Source organism: Diachasmimorpha longicaudata, chromosome 15 (assembly GCF_034640455.1).
Source record: "Diachasmimorpha longicaudata isolate KC_UGA_2023 chromosome 15, iyDiaLong2, whole genome shotgun sequence".
NCBI lineage: Eukaryota > Metazoa > Arthropoda > Insecta > Hymenoptera > Braconidae > Diachasmimorpha > Diachasmimorpha longicaudata.
Window position 1 is genome coordinate 1475152 of NC_087239.1, and position 16993 is coordinate 1492144.

Genomic DNA, 16993 nt, shown 5'->3' on the forward strand with positions numbered 1-16993 from the left:
GAATATCAACTTCTATGATTGAGTTTTTCGTGAGCTTTGGTCGCAAAGGAAACGATGTCGCATCAGTTTCCTTGGTTATTCGACGTGCTGAAACCGAATATGATGCCAGATTTTGTCTAGGTGCAGCCAAAAAAAAGTGATTCCCACGATGTCGTAAAAACGCATATGTATAATCGACTTTTTTTCGAAGACAAATTGTTCACACGCAAACTTCGCGCATTGCACTCCTGTAGTTCGACGGGACGAAGCTATTGCACGCGGTTTCATCGGCCTACGACAATGTGTACTCAAGTTATATGCCATCATATCGAACACGAATATCAACTTCTATGATTGAGTTTTTCGTGAGCTGTGGTCGCAAAGGAAACGATGTCGCCTCAGTTTCCTTGGTTATTCGACGTGCTGAAACCGAATATGATGCCAGATTTTGTCTAGGTGCAGCCAAAAGAAAGTGATTCCCACGATGTCGTAAAAACGCATATGTATAATCGACTTTTTCTCGAAGACAAATTGTTCACACGCAAACTTCGCGCATTGCACTCGTGTAGTTCGACGAAACGAAGCTATTGCACGCGGTTTCATCGGCCTACGACAATGTGTACTCAAGTTATATGCCATCATATCGAACACGAATATCAACTTCTATGATTGAGTTTTTCGTGAGCTGTGGTCGCAAAGAAAACGATGTCGCATCAGTTTCCTTGGTTATTCGACGTGCTGAAACCGAATATGATGCCAGATTTTGTCTAGGTGCAGCCAAAAAAAAGTGATTCCCACGATGTCGTAAAAACGCATATGTATAATCGACTTTTTCTCGAAGACAAATTGTTCACACGCAAACTTCGCGCATTGCACTCGTGTAGTTCGACGAGACGGAGCTATTGCACGCGGTTTCCCTGGCCTACGACAATGTGTACTCAAGTTATATGCCATCATATCGAACACGAATATCAACTTCTATGATTGAGTTTTTCGTGAGCTGTGGTCGCAAGGAAAACGATGTCGCATCAGTTTCCTTGGTTATTCGACGTGCTGAAACCGAATATGATGCCAGATTTTGTCTAGGTGCAGCCAAAAGAAAGTGATTCCCACGATGTCGTAAAAACGCATATGTATAATCGACTTTTGCTCGAAGACAAATTGTTCACACGCAAACTTCGCGCATTGCACTCGTGTAGTTCGACGAGACGAAGCTATTGCACGCGGTTTCATCGCCCTACGACAATGTGTACTCAAGTTATATGCCATCATATCGAACACGAATATCAACTTCTATGATTGAGTTTTTCGTGAGCTGTGGTCGCAAAGAAAACGATGTCGCATCAGTTTCCTTGGTTATTCGACGTGCTGAAACCGAATATGATGCCACATTTTGTCTAGGTGCAGTCAAAAAAAAGTGATTCCCACGATGTCGTAAAAACGCATATGTATAATCGACTTTTTCTCGAAGACAAATTGTTCACACGCAAACTTCGCGCATTGCACTCGTGTAGTTCGACGAGACGAAGCTATTGCACGCGGTTTCATCGGCCTACGACAATGTGTACTCAAGTTATATGCCATCATATCGAACACGAATATCAACTTCTATGATTGAGTTTTTCGTGAGCTGTGGTCGCAAAGAAAACGATGTCGCATCAGTTTCCTTGGTTATTCGACGTGCTCAAACCGAATATGATGCCAGATTTTGTCTAGGTGCAGCCAAAAAAAAGTGATTCCCACGATGTCGTAAAAACGCATATGTATAATCGACGTTTTCTCGAAGACAAATTGTTCACACGCAAACTTCGCGCATTGCACTCGTGTAGTTCGACGAGACGAAGCTATTGCACGCGGTTTCATCGCCCTACGACAATGTGTACTCAAGTTATATGCCATCATATCGAACACGAATATCAACTTCTATGATTGAGTTTTTCGTGAGCTGTGGTCGCAAAGAAAACGATCTCGCATCAGTTTCCTTGGTTATTCGACGTGCTGAAACCGAATATGATGCCACATTTTGTCTAGGTGCAGTCAAAAAAAAGTGATTCCCACGATGTCGTAAAAACGCATATGTATAATCGACTTTTTCTCGAAGACAAATTGTTCACACGCAAACTTCGCGCATTGCACTCGTGTAGTTCGACGAGACGAAGCTATTGCACGCGGTTTCATCGGCCTACGACAATGTGTACTCAAGTTATATGCCATCATATCGAACACGAATATCAACTTCTATGATTGAGTTTTTCGTGAGCTGTGGTCGCAAAGAAAACGATGTCGCATCAGTTTCCTTGGTTATTCGACGTGCTCAAACCGAATATGATGCCAGATTTTGTCTAGGTGCAGCCAAAAAAAAGTGATTCCCACGATGTCGTAAAAACGCATATGTATAATCGACGTTTTCTCGAAGACAAATTGTTCACACGCAAACTTCGCGCATTGCACTCGTGTAGTTCGACGAGACGAAGCTATTGCACGCGGTTTCATCGCCCTACGACAATGTGTACTCAAGTTATATGCCATCATATCGAACACGAATATCAACTTCTATGATTGAGTTTTTCGTGAGCTGTGGTCGCAAAGAAAACGATCTCGCATCAGTTTCCTTGGTTATTCGACGTGCTGAAACCGAATATGATGCCAGATTTTGTCTAGGTGCAGCCAAAAAAAAGTGATTCCCACGATGTCGTAAAAATGCTAATGTATAATCGACTTTTTCTCGAAGACAAATTGTTCACACGCAAACTTCGCGCAGTGCACTGGTGTAGTTCGACGAGACGAAGCTATTGCACGCGGTTTCATCGGCCTACGACAATGTGTACTCAAGTTATATGCCATCATATCGAACACGAATATCAACTTCTATGATTGAGTTTTTCGTGAGCTGTGGTCGCAAAGGAAACGATGTCGCCTCAGTTTCCTTGGTTATTCGACGTGCTGAAACCGAATATGATGCCAGATTTTGTCTAGGTGCAGCCAAAAGAAAGTGATTCCCACGATGTCGTAAAAACGCATATGTATAATCGACTTTTTCTCGAAGACAAATTGTTCACACGCAAACTTCGCGCATTGCACTCGTGTAGTTCGACGAGACGAAGCTATTGCACGCGGTTTCATCGGCCTACGACAATGTGTACTCAAGTTATATGCCATCATATCGAACACGAATATCAACTTCTATGATTGAGTTTTTCGTGAGCTGTGGTCGCAAAGAAAACGATGTCGCATCAGTTTCCTTGGTTATTCGACGTGCTGAAACCGAATATGATGCCAGATTTTGTCTAGGTGCAGCCAAAAAAAAGTGATTCCCACGATGTCGTAAAAACGCATATGTATAATCGACGTTTTCTCGAAGACAAATTGTTCACACGCAAGTAGTAAGTGGGCACGATTGGCGAATTTTCTTCCAGGAATCGCCCCCCTTCCCCCTTTTTCCAGACGTGTCCGAACACGTTTTCCCCATTGTCCTTTGAGGAGGACGTCGCCGCTCTAGGGCCCCCCTGGGGTGAGGGTCCCCAAAAAATGTCATTGTTCGACAGGAAGTGGGTGGTGGGTGGGTGACGAAGGAATGCGGGCAGGTCCCAAAACGCCTGAAAGCATTCCGTTGTTATGCAATGGAATATCGTTCACGTGTTAAGGGAAACTGGGCCCATTATTTTTTTTTTTTTAGATGGAGGATTGCGCAATGCCCTGGCATGAATGGCGCAGTAAATGGATGATTTTTTTACAGGTTTTTTAGGGTAATAAATTTTCCCTTTCTATGGAAGACCGTTGGAAAAATTCTCAACGATGTCTCCTTTTTTTTTGACTATGTTTTTCTCTCTCTTTTAGTACATGTTGTTTCCTTTTAAAAGGTTTTTTTTTATTTAAAGATCAAAAATGTTTTTTGCCTTCCGTCTTTTTTATACCTGAAAAGATGTTGAGGGTTTTTGTAATAAATAATTAAACATAGGGTTTAAATTTTATCTTTTTTTATATTTCATAAAATCGTAGGTTCCATTTTACAAATGAGTTACATAAAATCATATGTGTATGGTTTTTCAATATGAGGGCATTCTGTAAGCCCCTCCCGCGAATTTATCCAAATAATTGTAACAATTATGGAATAATTCTCCAAATAATTGATACAAATAACCAAGATTTTCGTGGGGTATTGTACGTCGAAGATCATCGCGAGCCATGAGATAAATTTCCTCGAAATTTACGCGTATGCGATGATGAAGATCCTCCGTGGCAGGCATTCTATTATAATCCATATAATTCATAGCAATTCCTTTAATTGATTGTACAAGCGATTCCTTGTATTCCTTGAGAGGCAATGTCTCCAAGAAATCCAGCCACTGATTAATCCATGCAGCCTTGTGTTTCAATGTAATGATGCTCTGTCCCATCATCATTATGGGAGTCTGATTTGCATCATCATTGCGAACAAAGGTCACGCAGGGATTTTCAAAACTGCGGTGGAATTTCACGTTTATGGCCCCAAATTCCTTTGCAGGTAGATTGTGGTTGATCTTTGGGTGGAACTTCTCAGGGTCAAAGTAATCGGTTACAGCATCCAAATCGTTGAAAAAAAGGGTCCATTCTTCTCGTGTCATTGACAATATGGCGCGTTTCGGGCGTACGCCCATAAATTGCACAACCGGGACGAATTGACCGAAACACGTAACTTTTAAGCCGACACGAATTTGTTTTGTCTCTGATCTATTCAAAGATATAACTTGAGACAAGACCACATGCTGTTCAGCATCACTGAATCCCTTTTGTTTGTTGCTCTCCATGTTGAAAAAATGAATGGATGAAATCAGGACGACTGAATCAAATCCACCGCGAGCACCCGCGTTTTATAGCACTACGTATGAGAGTGGAGGGGACAGAATCCCCCACTATACGCATGACAGACCTATAATCGTCACACATTATCCCCCACCGCAGGGAGTTCTGCGGCGGCGGCGTCACACATGCGCCCCACTTTCGCGGTTTTTGTATGTTGCGCGGTACCCCCACTCTTACCATGGAACCTTCCTATACCGATTTTTTTTTGTTAAATCGAGTGACGCGTTTGTTGTCATTCGTTAAAAGGCATTGCAATAGTAAAAATGTCTAAAAACTTTGAAAGTTACGATTTAGAGTCCCTTAAAAAATATCTCGCGGGTCGCGAATCGTATGAGGGACGACAAAAGCCTGAATTTCGCCAGAAAAGAGTACGCGTATGTGTTGATAAATATACCGATGATGATTACCTAGACAGTGATGACATGTGCATTCCAGCAAAAGCGCGGAAAATCGCGATAGGGTCAGGATTGGAATGCGAAGTGGAAGATTTCCTTGTTGATCCTTCTTGTGTATGCAAATATAAATTTCTCGGTGAAATATGGAATAAAATCCATATCAGATATCGCAGGGATAAATTACACACTCAAGATGAGGGCATAGACATGTGTACGACTTTTAAAGTATGTTACAATGAAGAACCTGCAGAATCTAATAAAGAAATCGAATCGAATTTTCAAATGAGATATAATCCTCCATCACTGAGAAGCATTGCAATCGCGAATTTATTAAATGAAAGGAAATATGCGAAAAATGCAAAAACTTTGGCTGTGGTTACTAAAGCAATTGTGCATAATAGTGATGTATTATTATATAAAATGTCGAAGTCAAATGGTTTTTTCAACTGCATAGAACACACAAGATTATGCAAAGCAGGAGTGGGGGAAAAACTCTATTGGTACTACTTTTTTAGGGCGTGTGAGGAAGAATATTATCTCCCTGCGGGGGAGGAGACATTGGTCTACAAGAAAGGAAATGGGCCAATCATTGACCTTTCCTTTCAATAGCCAACAAATGCAAAACAAGTGGGGGGGGGGGGGCGAAAAAAAGGAAAACTCGAGCATCCGCCCCCATCAGGTATGCAAAGGACCCCCCACCAAGGGCAAATCTTCAAAAAAGTGTGGAAAACTTAGCCCCTCCTCCTCTAAACTAGGGATGCATCAAGGACCCCAGGGAGATCATTTTACTGCATTTACGCTTTTTACGTCAAAATGACATCAAGTCAAATGAACTCATCTCCAAAATCCAGTTATCAATCAGGTTATCAGCCTGGAACTTTTAAACCTAAAAAATCTAAATATGGTGGAAACAAGGCCAATCAAAACGGAATTAAGATAATTAGTGATCGTGTAGTGCAATATAACAGTGATGAGAAAAGATCAATTGAAAAAATAGTGAAAAAAGTGAAACTCCAAAGACATGAGATTTCCAAGGCAGGTCCTGTCATAAATATTGACTTTGACCTTCAAAAGGTTGAAAAGAAGAAGAAAAACTCAGCCAGACGATTGGGCCATAAATCACCCGGTAGCACTCAAAGTGGCTCTAAAATCCTGAAAGTCAATAATAAAAAAACAAGTGAAATTATGCAAGTGAGTACAGAAGAAAAAAAGTTATGGATTAATATGTTAGAAAAAGATCTTGATTTATTCAATCAAGTGAACTGCATTGATAAGAAAAAGGATCTGAAAAAAATACAGGCTCGCGAAAAACGTTTAAAACTCGCGGAAAAAAAGAAGGCCGACTTTATCGCTCGCGAAAAACGTCGCGAACTAGCTAAGGAAAAACAAAGACAATTTAGAGCTCGCGAATCAGAAAAAAATCGATCCAAGGACAACACATCGAAGGATATCATCCCTGAGCCCATGATGGAATTGGATTCATCGATCGAGATCATTCCCAGCACTCCATCAGTGATCAATTTAATCCTGGAACGCGAGGGTGAAGATGCTCAGCATGGATCATTGAATTTCGCGACCTCAACCCCGAAAAGTAAATATTCAATCAATCAATCATATGAATTTTGAGATTAGATTGATTTAGGCTAATCTTGTATTGTTTTTTTGTTTCAGAACCGCGAAAATCTATCGAGGAAATCGAGGCCGTTCTAGTCGCGTTGGGCGCGAATCTAGAACAAAGGAATCGCGAGGACGATTACGGAGGGCGATGGGCTCCAACGCAGCGCCAAAAAGAGCTTGATCAAATTGCGATGCAATTGGATCAAAGCGGGGATGATGATGATGAAGGATTGGCCATCCAGAGTCTTGATTTCACCCCGTTATCACCCAGTAACCGTTCGGGTTAAAAATTCATTAAACATGTCTGTATTTTTTTGAATACCTGAAATAAAAGTCATACATTTTATTGCATTACCTGTGAGTCTTGACTTTTTTTTATTGCTAGGCAAGACCCAATATTCCCTCTCCTGTCCCCAGCCCTTTTTTTTTCACGTAGAAGCTAGGAGAAATTTCTCTCTCGCTTCTTCTTCGTCGGCGTCCTGTAGTCTTTCGTTTATTGTCTCCTTCCTTCTCGTTGTTTAGAGGGTTTAGAGAACAATTTTGACTTTTTCCTCGTCTTTCCTACATAAATCCTTACCCCCATCTCCCTCTAACTTACGGTTTAGAGGGTTGAGGGCGAAATAGTGGGGCAGAAGTTATATAAACCGTGAGGTTCCACTACTCGCCCTCTTTCACCATCACCATCCCCGAGGACTAGTGTCGTGTCCAGTTTTAGTGTTTTTTGTGTGTTTATTTAAAAAAAAAAAAAAAAATGGTGAAAGTGACATGTGCAGGAGCGTGCCAAGAGCACTTAGCCCGCGAGGTAAGTTTTTTTCATATCTTTTGCATGTTTTTCGTGGGGTTTCGCGGTTTTTCTCGCGATTTTTTATATGTGTTTCGCGGTTTGTTTTTAAATTTTCATCTTTTCGCGTCTGTGGGTTTCATTTCGCGTATTTTTATATTCTTGGGTTTTTTGTTTTTGGTTTTCATTTCGCGTATTTTTATATTGTTTAAATGTCGGCATGCCTATACGTTTCGCGTTTTTTAAATTTCAAATCCGCGTTTTTTTTCATTCAAATTTTTGTTGTTATAGTTTTGATTTTTTCGTTTGTTTTCGTTTTTTAGATTTTTCGGTTTTCGTTTGTTTTAGTTTTAAATTCATGCGGCTTAATTTAGTTTTTGGATTTTTTCGTTTTCATATTTTTGTTTTAGTTTTTGATTTTCGTTTGTTTTAATTTTTAAATCCATTTTGTTCGGCTTTTTTTTTTTTTAAATTTTTAATTCATTGTGCTTTTTTTTTCATTTTTCAGATGCAGGCAACCAGGAGGGAGCGGGCCTACCTGAGAGAGGCCAATGCGTGGCTGCGGTGGGAGGACAAGGAGGGTGAAACCCTGGAAGGCGAAAATATTTTCGCCATCCAGGATTTGCACGCCAGGGCCGCCAAATGGTTGGCGGATTCCGAGGACGAGGCCTACATGGTGAGTTTTGTCTCTCTCTCTCTCTCTCTCTCTCTCTCTCTCTCTCTCTCTCTCTATCTCTCTATCCCCTTTATCCCGTTTAAACCCTTCCTGTCATTCCCATCAGCCCTCTCCTAAAATACACCTCTTCCCCTCCTTATTTTCCTATTTATATAAAATTAATTTATTTATTTATTTTTTCTTTTTTGTTGCAGGCCGGGGCTCGCTGGGAAGGAGGTGTCGGTCCGGACACCCCGAGAGCGCGCTGGGTCCGCGCTGTGAGGCGCGAGGCGCGACAGTTCGAGGCCGAGGGCGAGCAGGTGCTCGCCCTCTACGATGTCGAGGATGCCTGGGCCCTCAGGATCCTCTTCGGAGAGGAGCCCACCCAGCCTGACCTGACGGAGGAGGACTGGTCCCTGGAGCAGTGGGACTGAGATCCCCCTCCACCCTACCCCCCCTTTAATTAGATTAAATTAAAAAAAAAATTGTATTTTCTAATTTTAAGTTTTTTTTAAAATAAAATAAAATTTTAAAATTAATATTTTCTTGTTTCTACTTTTATTTATTTCCCTTAGTTTTAATTTATAAAATAGAAATAGAAAAAAAAAATTTTACTTTAATTTTAATATTTTAAAAAAGAAAATTTGTATGTTAGGTTTAAGTTTTTTTTTAAATAAATAAATTTTAAAATAAATTTTTGTATTTCTATGTTCTTTTTACATTATCCCTTCCCTTAGTTTTAAGTTTATTATTCAGAAAGAGTATATTAGCTTTAAGATTATTATTATTAAGAACCAAAAAAAAAAATGTAGTTTAGTTTTAAGTTTTTCAATAAAAAAATTTTTAAAATGAATATTTGTGTACCTTTTTTTTTTAAACATTTACTTCTTTTTAATTTTAAATTATTATTATTAAATAGGAAATGGGTGGGGGAATAAGCGTAAAGGGAATCTTTTCAATTTTTATTCATTTATTTATTTATTTCTTCGTATAAATTACATTTTTCTTACAGATAATTTTCATTTTCGCGGGCCGCGGGTTTTTGAAACTTCGTATTTCAATTCGAAATACGAACGGCTGAAAACCCGCCCCGTCAAAGTTGACGGTGGCGCCCCCCTGACAGTCGGTAACCCCTCCCAGGACCCTAGAAACGTACATTCCCAGAATTCCACAGTGTCGGTAAAACCGTAGGGCCGCCTCCTGACACCAGGAGGCTCTGCTCAAATGTAAACATTGTAGGGCCCATTTTTTAAAAAATTAATATCTAATGAACAAACAAACTTAAAAATATGTAATTTGGATATTAATTATCAACAAACGATTCCCTATCCATTAATAATAACTATTCGAGGCTACAATAAAATATTAAGCGAGTGGAGGAATAGCCCCTACTCATTAAATTGTTTAATTAATGTTGCGTATCAAATTATCAAGAAACCCCAAAAAAAATAGCATTAAGGAAAAACTCTTAATTATGTTAGTTTTTAGTCCCAACCCTTAATGACAGTATTCATTTTCCCATTAGTTATGGACATTCCTCAGACCCTTTCCTAATTGCCAAAACATCCCTGGCGGCCCAATCTTACTTTATGACCCATCTAAAATCCCTCACATTTTCCTCTCCAAACTTCTTTTATTGGAGAGTGGGCCCATTAATATTGTCCCTTCCCTTAATATTCCTCCCTTCCATCGCATGTCCAAGGCGAAATGCCTCCAATTGTAAATTTAGTCTTCAACCACCCTGCGCATAAGAAACACCTCATCGGAGGTCCCCAAGACATTTTTTATTAGAAATAAACAAATATCTCTCTTTTTCAAATCGTGAGTGTTCATTTCAAGTCTCCTCACCCTAATATCTTCCCAAACAATAATCAGCTACACAAGGATAAATTCGGCGTGTAGCATAAATTGTAAATACTGTTCTGTGGAGGTCAGAGCTCTGGAATTTACAACTCCAGAGTGTTCAAAAACGAACGCAGTGTTAACACAATTTAATTCATGGTCCTTCGAGCCGGATATTTAGAATCATTCGTATAAAACTCAAGTGTATAGAACTCAAGTGTATAAACTCATTCGCATAAAACTCAAGTGTGAAAAACTCAAGTGTAAAGACAGTGAACAAACTCAGTGTATTTTCGTGACATCAAGTGATTGTGTTCGTGCATAAACTCATTATTCGCAACTAAGTGACCTTTTTTATCTATTAACGCTACGCATCGGGGGAGCACGAAAATCTTATGATCTCATACAGTCCACCCAGAACTCGAACACACCCCGAGATGGCTCATATAGAGAATATGAAGTCCGCCCGCACGATTTTTAAATCACGACTAACAAGGTGTAAAACTTTCTTGGATGGAGATACACGAGAAACAATGGTCGAACTCATCGAGGGAAAATTAAAAACACTAACAGAGAAATTCGCTGAATGGGAGCGAAGCAACAAGGCACTCCTCGAGCTCGACATCGATAACGTAGACATCAACACCAAAGAAGCTGACACCATAGAAGACAACTATGAACTAGTGGCAGCTAGGATGAGACGCCTCATTAAAGAAAAAAATTCACCCACAGTGCAATCGCCATCAACACAGCCGACGTCACCTCATAATGTACATTTGGCAAATTTCAATATGAAATTGCCCGAAATTACATTACCAACCTTTGATGGACGGTTCGAAACGTACAGATCCTTCAGAGATCAATTCAACGCTCGTTTACCCAGTCATGTTGATAAGGTCATCAGGCTACAGTATCTCCAAACGTGCTGCAAGGGAGAAGCCTTTCAAGCCATTGAGGCCCTGGACATCACTGACGTCAATTACGACGCAGCTTGGGCTCTCCTGGATAAAAAATTCGACATCCCCAGGCAAGCTCTCCGACGGCATTGCTCTCACCTCCTCAACATTGGGAAAAGAAATAAAGAACACACATCGCTCATCGACCTTGTCAACGCAGTGCGCCAACAACTACGCTCCATCAGTGGTTTTGGTACAGCAGAGGACCAATTGAATGGCATCATATGTACCATCATTCTCGACCAATTGGATGAAGACCTAGTATTCCAATGGGAAACCCTCATAGAAGGCAAGGAGATGCCAAAACACGAGCAACTCCTGGATTTTCTTGAAAAACGTGGCATTTGTGCTAAAAACGCAGACACATCCAAATCTTCCAGACAGAAGAACGAGTCACCACACATCAAAGATTTAGGACGAAAAAATCCACACATTAAGCGTCAACAATATGCCAGATCCAGCCCTTCAGAGACAACCAGAGGTCAAACTTTCCTCACCAATACTCCTATGAAATGTCCAGTCTGTTCAGAAGAACATAGAATTTACGAGTGTTCTAAGTTCACAGACATGGATGTTGAAAATCGAAAGAAGCTAATCTTCAATCAAGGCCGTTGTCTCAATGGCCTAGCCAAAGGACATGGGATAAAAGAATGCAAATCAAAGGCCTATTGCAAGACGTGTAATAACCCAGAAGCAAGGCATCATTCTCTTCTACACCATGTCCGGGAATCTCCAACAGCATCAGCTAGCACCAGTACCTGACTAGCCTCTCCAGTCCCACTTACGCCGCTCACATCAGCCATCTCTCTACCACTAGATTCATCAGGACAGGACATTCTCCCCACCGCCATTGTGAATTTGCTGAACAAAAATCATCAACCTGTTCAGTGTCGTGCTCTGATTGATACCGCCTCAACGAAGAATTTCATTACTCAAGAATTGGCTGCTGAACTGGGCATCAAAAGGTTAACCTGCTCCATCCCCATTGGAGCTCTAAACGAACTCTCCACAACTGTCCATCATCGGATCCAGACAACGATCACCTCTCAACAGAATAACTTCAAAAAGGTATTGAGTTTTCTAATAGTTCCCAGAATTTCATCTCTCGTGCCCAGTGATCAGATTGATCGTGAATCACTGAACATCCCAAAGAATTTACCTCTAGCAGACTCGAATTTCCACAAACCTGCGCCAATTCAGGTCTTGTTGGGTTCCAGCACATCCATCTCCATTCTTAGCATAGGACAAGTCAAACTCCCCAACGCAGCAGACATCTATCTTCAAAAAACCGTATTTGGTTGGATTGTCTCTGGTAATATGTATGACGAATCTGATGATTATCACGGAAACTGTCATTTCACCGAAATTATGAATGACTTTAAGAAATTTTGGGAAATTGAAGACATCGGGCTCAGTGAGAGCCGACAATCAGAAGTTGAAGTAGCTTGCCAAGCCCATTTTCAAAAACACGTCTCACGCAACCTAGAAGGCCGGTATGTGGTGGCACTTCCCTTTAATGAAAAAAAGGATCAGCTTGGTACTTCATTGCTCCAAGCAAAACGCCGACTCCTCTCATTGGAAAGGAAATTCCAATGGAACCCAAAACTCGCCGAGGACTACACGAAGGTCATCAAGGAGTACCAGCAGCTGGGCCACATGAAGAAAATTGAATCAGAGGTAGAAGATGGCTTCTACCTACCCCATCATGCAGTTTTCAAGGAGACCAGTCTCACCACCAAGACTAGAGTGGTGTTCGACGGTTCAGCATGTTCCAGTACGGGTATCTCACTCAATGACGCCCTGATGGTCGGCCCAACCATTCAGGACGATATCCTAGCATTGGTACTTCGATTCAGGCTCCACAACTATATACTCACTGGCGACATCGAGAAGATGTATCGCCAAGTGCTGATCAGACCTGAGGATACCAAGTATCAACGCATCCTTTGGCGCGAACAGGGAAAAATCACTACATATGAATTACAGACAGTCACGTTTGGTCTCTCCTCTGCTCCATTTCTCGCAGTCCGATGCCTTCACCAGTTGGCTGACGACGAACACCACAAATTCCCATTCGCAGCATCACGATTGAAGCGAGATCTCTATGTTGACGATCTTCTCACTGGAACCTCCACACTAGAAGAAGCCCTGATCCTCAGAGACGAGATGATTAGCTTGCTCAAAGCTGGTGGTTTCAACCTGCGGCAGTGTGCCTCCAACTCTCACCAAGTTCTCCAAGGGCTCTCAGACTCTACAGTCAATCTCCAGCTGCTTGGAGGTGATGATCCCACATTGAAGACTCTCGGAATCCATTGGGATTCACAACAGGACAGTATTGTGTATACTGTAAACCCCATTGGCACCAGAGACATCATCACGATGAGAACGATCGCATCAGACGTAGCACGCATTTTTGATCCACTTGGACTCCTAAATCCAGTGGTCACACATGCCAAAATCATCCAGCAAGAACTCTGGAGGCTGAAGCTGAATTGGGATGACTCCACACCATTAGAAATTCATACCAGATGGAATGAATTTGCCTCGCAGCTTCCCCTACTCAATAAGATGCAATTCAAACGACAAGCCGCAACGAATCTTCAACATCTGGAATTGCATGGCTTCTGTGATGCCAGCCAAGCTGCCTATGGAGCCTGCATCTATCTAAAATCAATTGAAGAAAATGGAAAGGTCCAGGTCAATCTCTACTGCGCGAAATCCCGGATAACACCACTCAAGGGTACACACACGATTCCTCGATTAGAACTGTGTGCCATGGAACTGCTGTCCAAACTGTATGTCACCGTTAAAACATCAACGAACCTCGTACCTCGACGAGAAATTTTTTGGTCTGATTCCACCGTGGCTCTCCACTGGATCAAGACTCCTCCTCATCTCCTCCAACGGTTTGTAGGCAACAGAGTGGCCCGAATCCAAGAAATTACCAAGGACATCGAATGGAGACATGTCCGCACGCATGAGAATCCCGCAGACGCAGTATCCAGAGGTCAACTGGCTTCTGATTTCTTGAAAAATCACCTCTGGCTACATGGAACCCAATGGCTTCAATTACCTGAAGAGCATTGGCCCCATTTACATATTGCACGACCCACAGAACTACCGGAACTAAAGAAGGCCACCTGTCTCTATATGACTGAAACTCCCAAAAATCCATTTCTCCATCAATATTCATCTTTTGAGAAACTGAAACGAATCACAGCACGATGTTTGAGGTGGCATCAGAGACTCCCACACAAACATCTCACTCTCCAAGAACTACAAGCAGCAGAAACTAGGATCATGCAATTAGTGCATCAAGAAGCCTTCTCCACCGAACTAACTCTACTTCAACACGGACGACCTCTCCCTCTCAAGAATCGACTCAATAACCTCAGCCTGAAGCTCGATGAAAACGGCCTCATACGAGTTGGTGGACGACTGAGAAAATCTCGTAACTTCCCTCTAGATGGAAAACATCCGATACTTTTACCCAAAGGACATCACATCACCCATCTTCTCATCAAGAAACTCACTTGTCTAACCTACATACTGGCATTCAGACCACCCTCCATCTACTTAGGCAGCGGTACTGGCCCATTGACGGGCGCAGCCAAGTCAGATTTGTCATCCACAAATGCATCAACTGTGCTAGGGTAAATCCACCTGCAGTAAATTACCCAATGGCAGATCTTCCGAGCACACGAATCACGCAGACAAAACCCTTCACCCACACGGGAGTGGACTATTGTGGTCCATTTTTCATCAAAGAGAGAAGACACCGCAACCTCAAGAAATTGAAAATCTGGGTTTGCATATTCGTCTGCTTCGCCACCAAGGCGGTCCATATTGAATTGGTCGATGACTTGACCAGTGAGGAATTCTTGGCCACTCTCAGCAGATTTCTTTCCCGACATCCATCCTGCAAGGCTCTCCATTCAGATAACGCGACTACCTTCACCGGTGCCAACAAGGAGTTGGCGGAACTCTTCGCACTCCTCAACGACGAGAAACACTGTGACATTGTCAATGGACATCTTGCTGAACAGGGTATTGAATGGCATTTCATTCCTCCTGTTTCTCCTCACTGCGGTGGCATATGGGAAGCCGCCGTCAAATCGTGCAAGCAGCATATGAAGCGAGTCATTGGAAACGAGATGTTGACATATCAACAACTTAATACTCTCTGTATTAAAATTGAGGGAGTCCTCAATTCTCGTCCACTGACTCCACTATCTGCTGACCCCAACGATTTTACTGCTCTCACACCCGCTCACTTCTTGCATGGAGACATTACCAGAGATCTCCCCTCACCTGACTGGACCGAAGTACCCAACAATCGTCTTTCCTACTGGCAGCATCTGGAGAAGATCAAACAACACTTTTGGAACCGATGGCATAAGGAGTACCTGTCAGAACTGAACATCCGTCACAAGTGGACTTCGGGGCATCACGATGTCAACATTGGAACATTGGTGCTCCTGCGTGATGACAATCTCCCTCCTCTTAAATGGCGCATGGGCCGCGTCATTGAGACCTATCCATCGAGCGATGGCATAATCAGAAAGGTCAAGGTTCGAACATCTACTGGAGAAGTAGATCGAAATGTTCGACGACTGGCACCCCTTCCCATGGATTCCAGCAGCTCGAAAAATTAATTGATCGCAATGCTCTCAACGGGGGAGTATGTTGCGTATCAAATTATCAAGAAACCCCAAAAAAAATAGCATTAAGGAAAAACTCTTAATTATGTTAGTTTTTAGTCCCAACCCTTAATGACAGTATTCATTTTCCCATTAGTTATGGACATTCCTCAGACCCTTTCCTAATTGCCAAAACATCCCTGGCGGCCCAATCTTACTTTATGACCCATCTAAAATCCCTCACATTTTCCTCTCCAAACTTCTTTTATTGGAGAGTGGGCCCATTAATATTGTCCCTTCCCTTAATATTCCTCCCTTCCATCGCATGTCCAAGGCGAAATGCCTCCAATTGTAAATTTAGTCTTCAACCACCCTGCGCATAAGAAACACCTCATCGGAGGTCCCCAAGACATTTTTTATTAGAAATAAACAAATATCTCTCTTTTTCAAATCGTGAGTGTTCATTTCAAGTCTCCTCACCCTAATATCTTCCCAAACAATAATCAGCTACACAAGGATAAATTCGGCGTGTAGCATAAATTGTAAATACTGTTCTGTGGAGGTCAGAGCTCTGGAATTTACAACTCCAGAGTGTTCAAAAACGAACGCAGTGTTAACACAATTTAATTCAATTAATTATTAAATAATGCAGGCCTACAAACGTTTTTCGTGCATAACAATATTATACAAAACTACAACAATTAATCTAAATGCATAAAATACTTAATTTAAAAAAAACAGTGCGCGCCAACTAGCAGCGGTTAAATCGCGGTTTTTTGAAACCATAGGGCAGAGTCGCAAAACCATCAAGCCGCCGTTTTGGGCCTGTCGCACGTACGATCTTACTCTCAGGCTTCGTGATGACGTCATGATACACGGTCCGCCGAATACCATGATAGTCGATCTGGTAGGGATCTGCTTTATCGACAACGAGCGCGCGAATCGAGTCGTAATGAATTTCTTTACGCGATTCATAATTCAGTCTAACCCCTTTTATTTTACTAACTTCCGCGATACTGCCGTCCGGTTTTTTTACGCGATAAGTGTAAAATTTAGGTCCCCCAGAGACAAAAGAAGTAATGAAACTTCCTTCTCCGTAGCCCTCTACTTCGTCGGTCAAATCCCCTAGAAAATTCCCTAGCGGTAATTCATTTGATCCATCGCTAACGTAAATGACCGAATCTGTATCATAATATAAAACACGTTCTTGTTGTTTTTCTAGATAAGAATATAACTTTAGACGCGCGTGAGCGGTTGTATAAGCCGCAATAACGACATTAGCCTTA

At 41.8% G+C, this 16993-nt stretch overlaps 2 protein-coding genes across 2 annotated transcripts; both read left to right on the plus strand.

Moving 5' to 3' along the window:
• Positions 1–6237: 6237 nt before the first annotated feature.
• Positions 6238–7167, plus strand: LOC135169791 (uncharacterized). Its single transcript, XM_064135089.1, has 3 exons — positions 6238–6255; positions 6300–6807; positions 6888–7167. Exons 1-3 carry the CDS (start codon positions 6238–6240, stop codon positions 7118–7120), a joined length of 759 nt encoding a protein of 252 aa, XP_063991159.1. The 3' UTR covers positions 7121–7167.
• A 3381-nt stretch (positions 7168–10548) lies between these two features.
• On the plus strand, positions 10549–14724 carry LOC135169792 (uncharacterized). The gene is made up of 2 exons (XM_064135090.1): positions 10549–11821; positions 11885–14724. The coding sequence occupies exons 1-2, from the start codon at positions 10549–10551 to the stop codon at positions 14722–14724; spliced, it is 4113 nt and encodes a 1370-aa protein (XP_063991160.1).
• The last annotated feature ends 2269 nt before the right edge of the window (positions 14725–16993 follow it).

Excerpts from the sequence above, each read along its gene's own strand:
- LOC135169791 (XM_064135089.1), top strand. Across the intron at positions 6,808-6,887 it reads CGCGACCTCAACCCCGAAAA|AACCGCGAAAATCTATCGAG; the intron begins GTAAATATTCAA and ends TTTTTGTTTCAG.
- LOC135169792 (XM_064135090.1), top strand. The coding sequence starts at position 10,549 with ATGGCTCATATAGAGAATATGAAGTCCGCCCGCACGATTTTTAAATCA. Across the intron at positions 11,822-11,884 it reads AACAGCATCAGCTAGCACCA|ATTCATCAGGACAGGACATT; the intron begins GTACCTGACTAG and ends CTCTACCACTAG.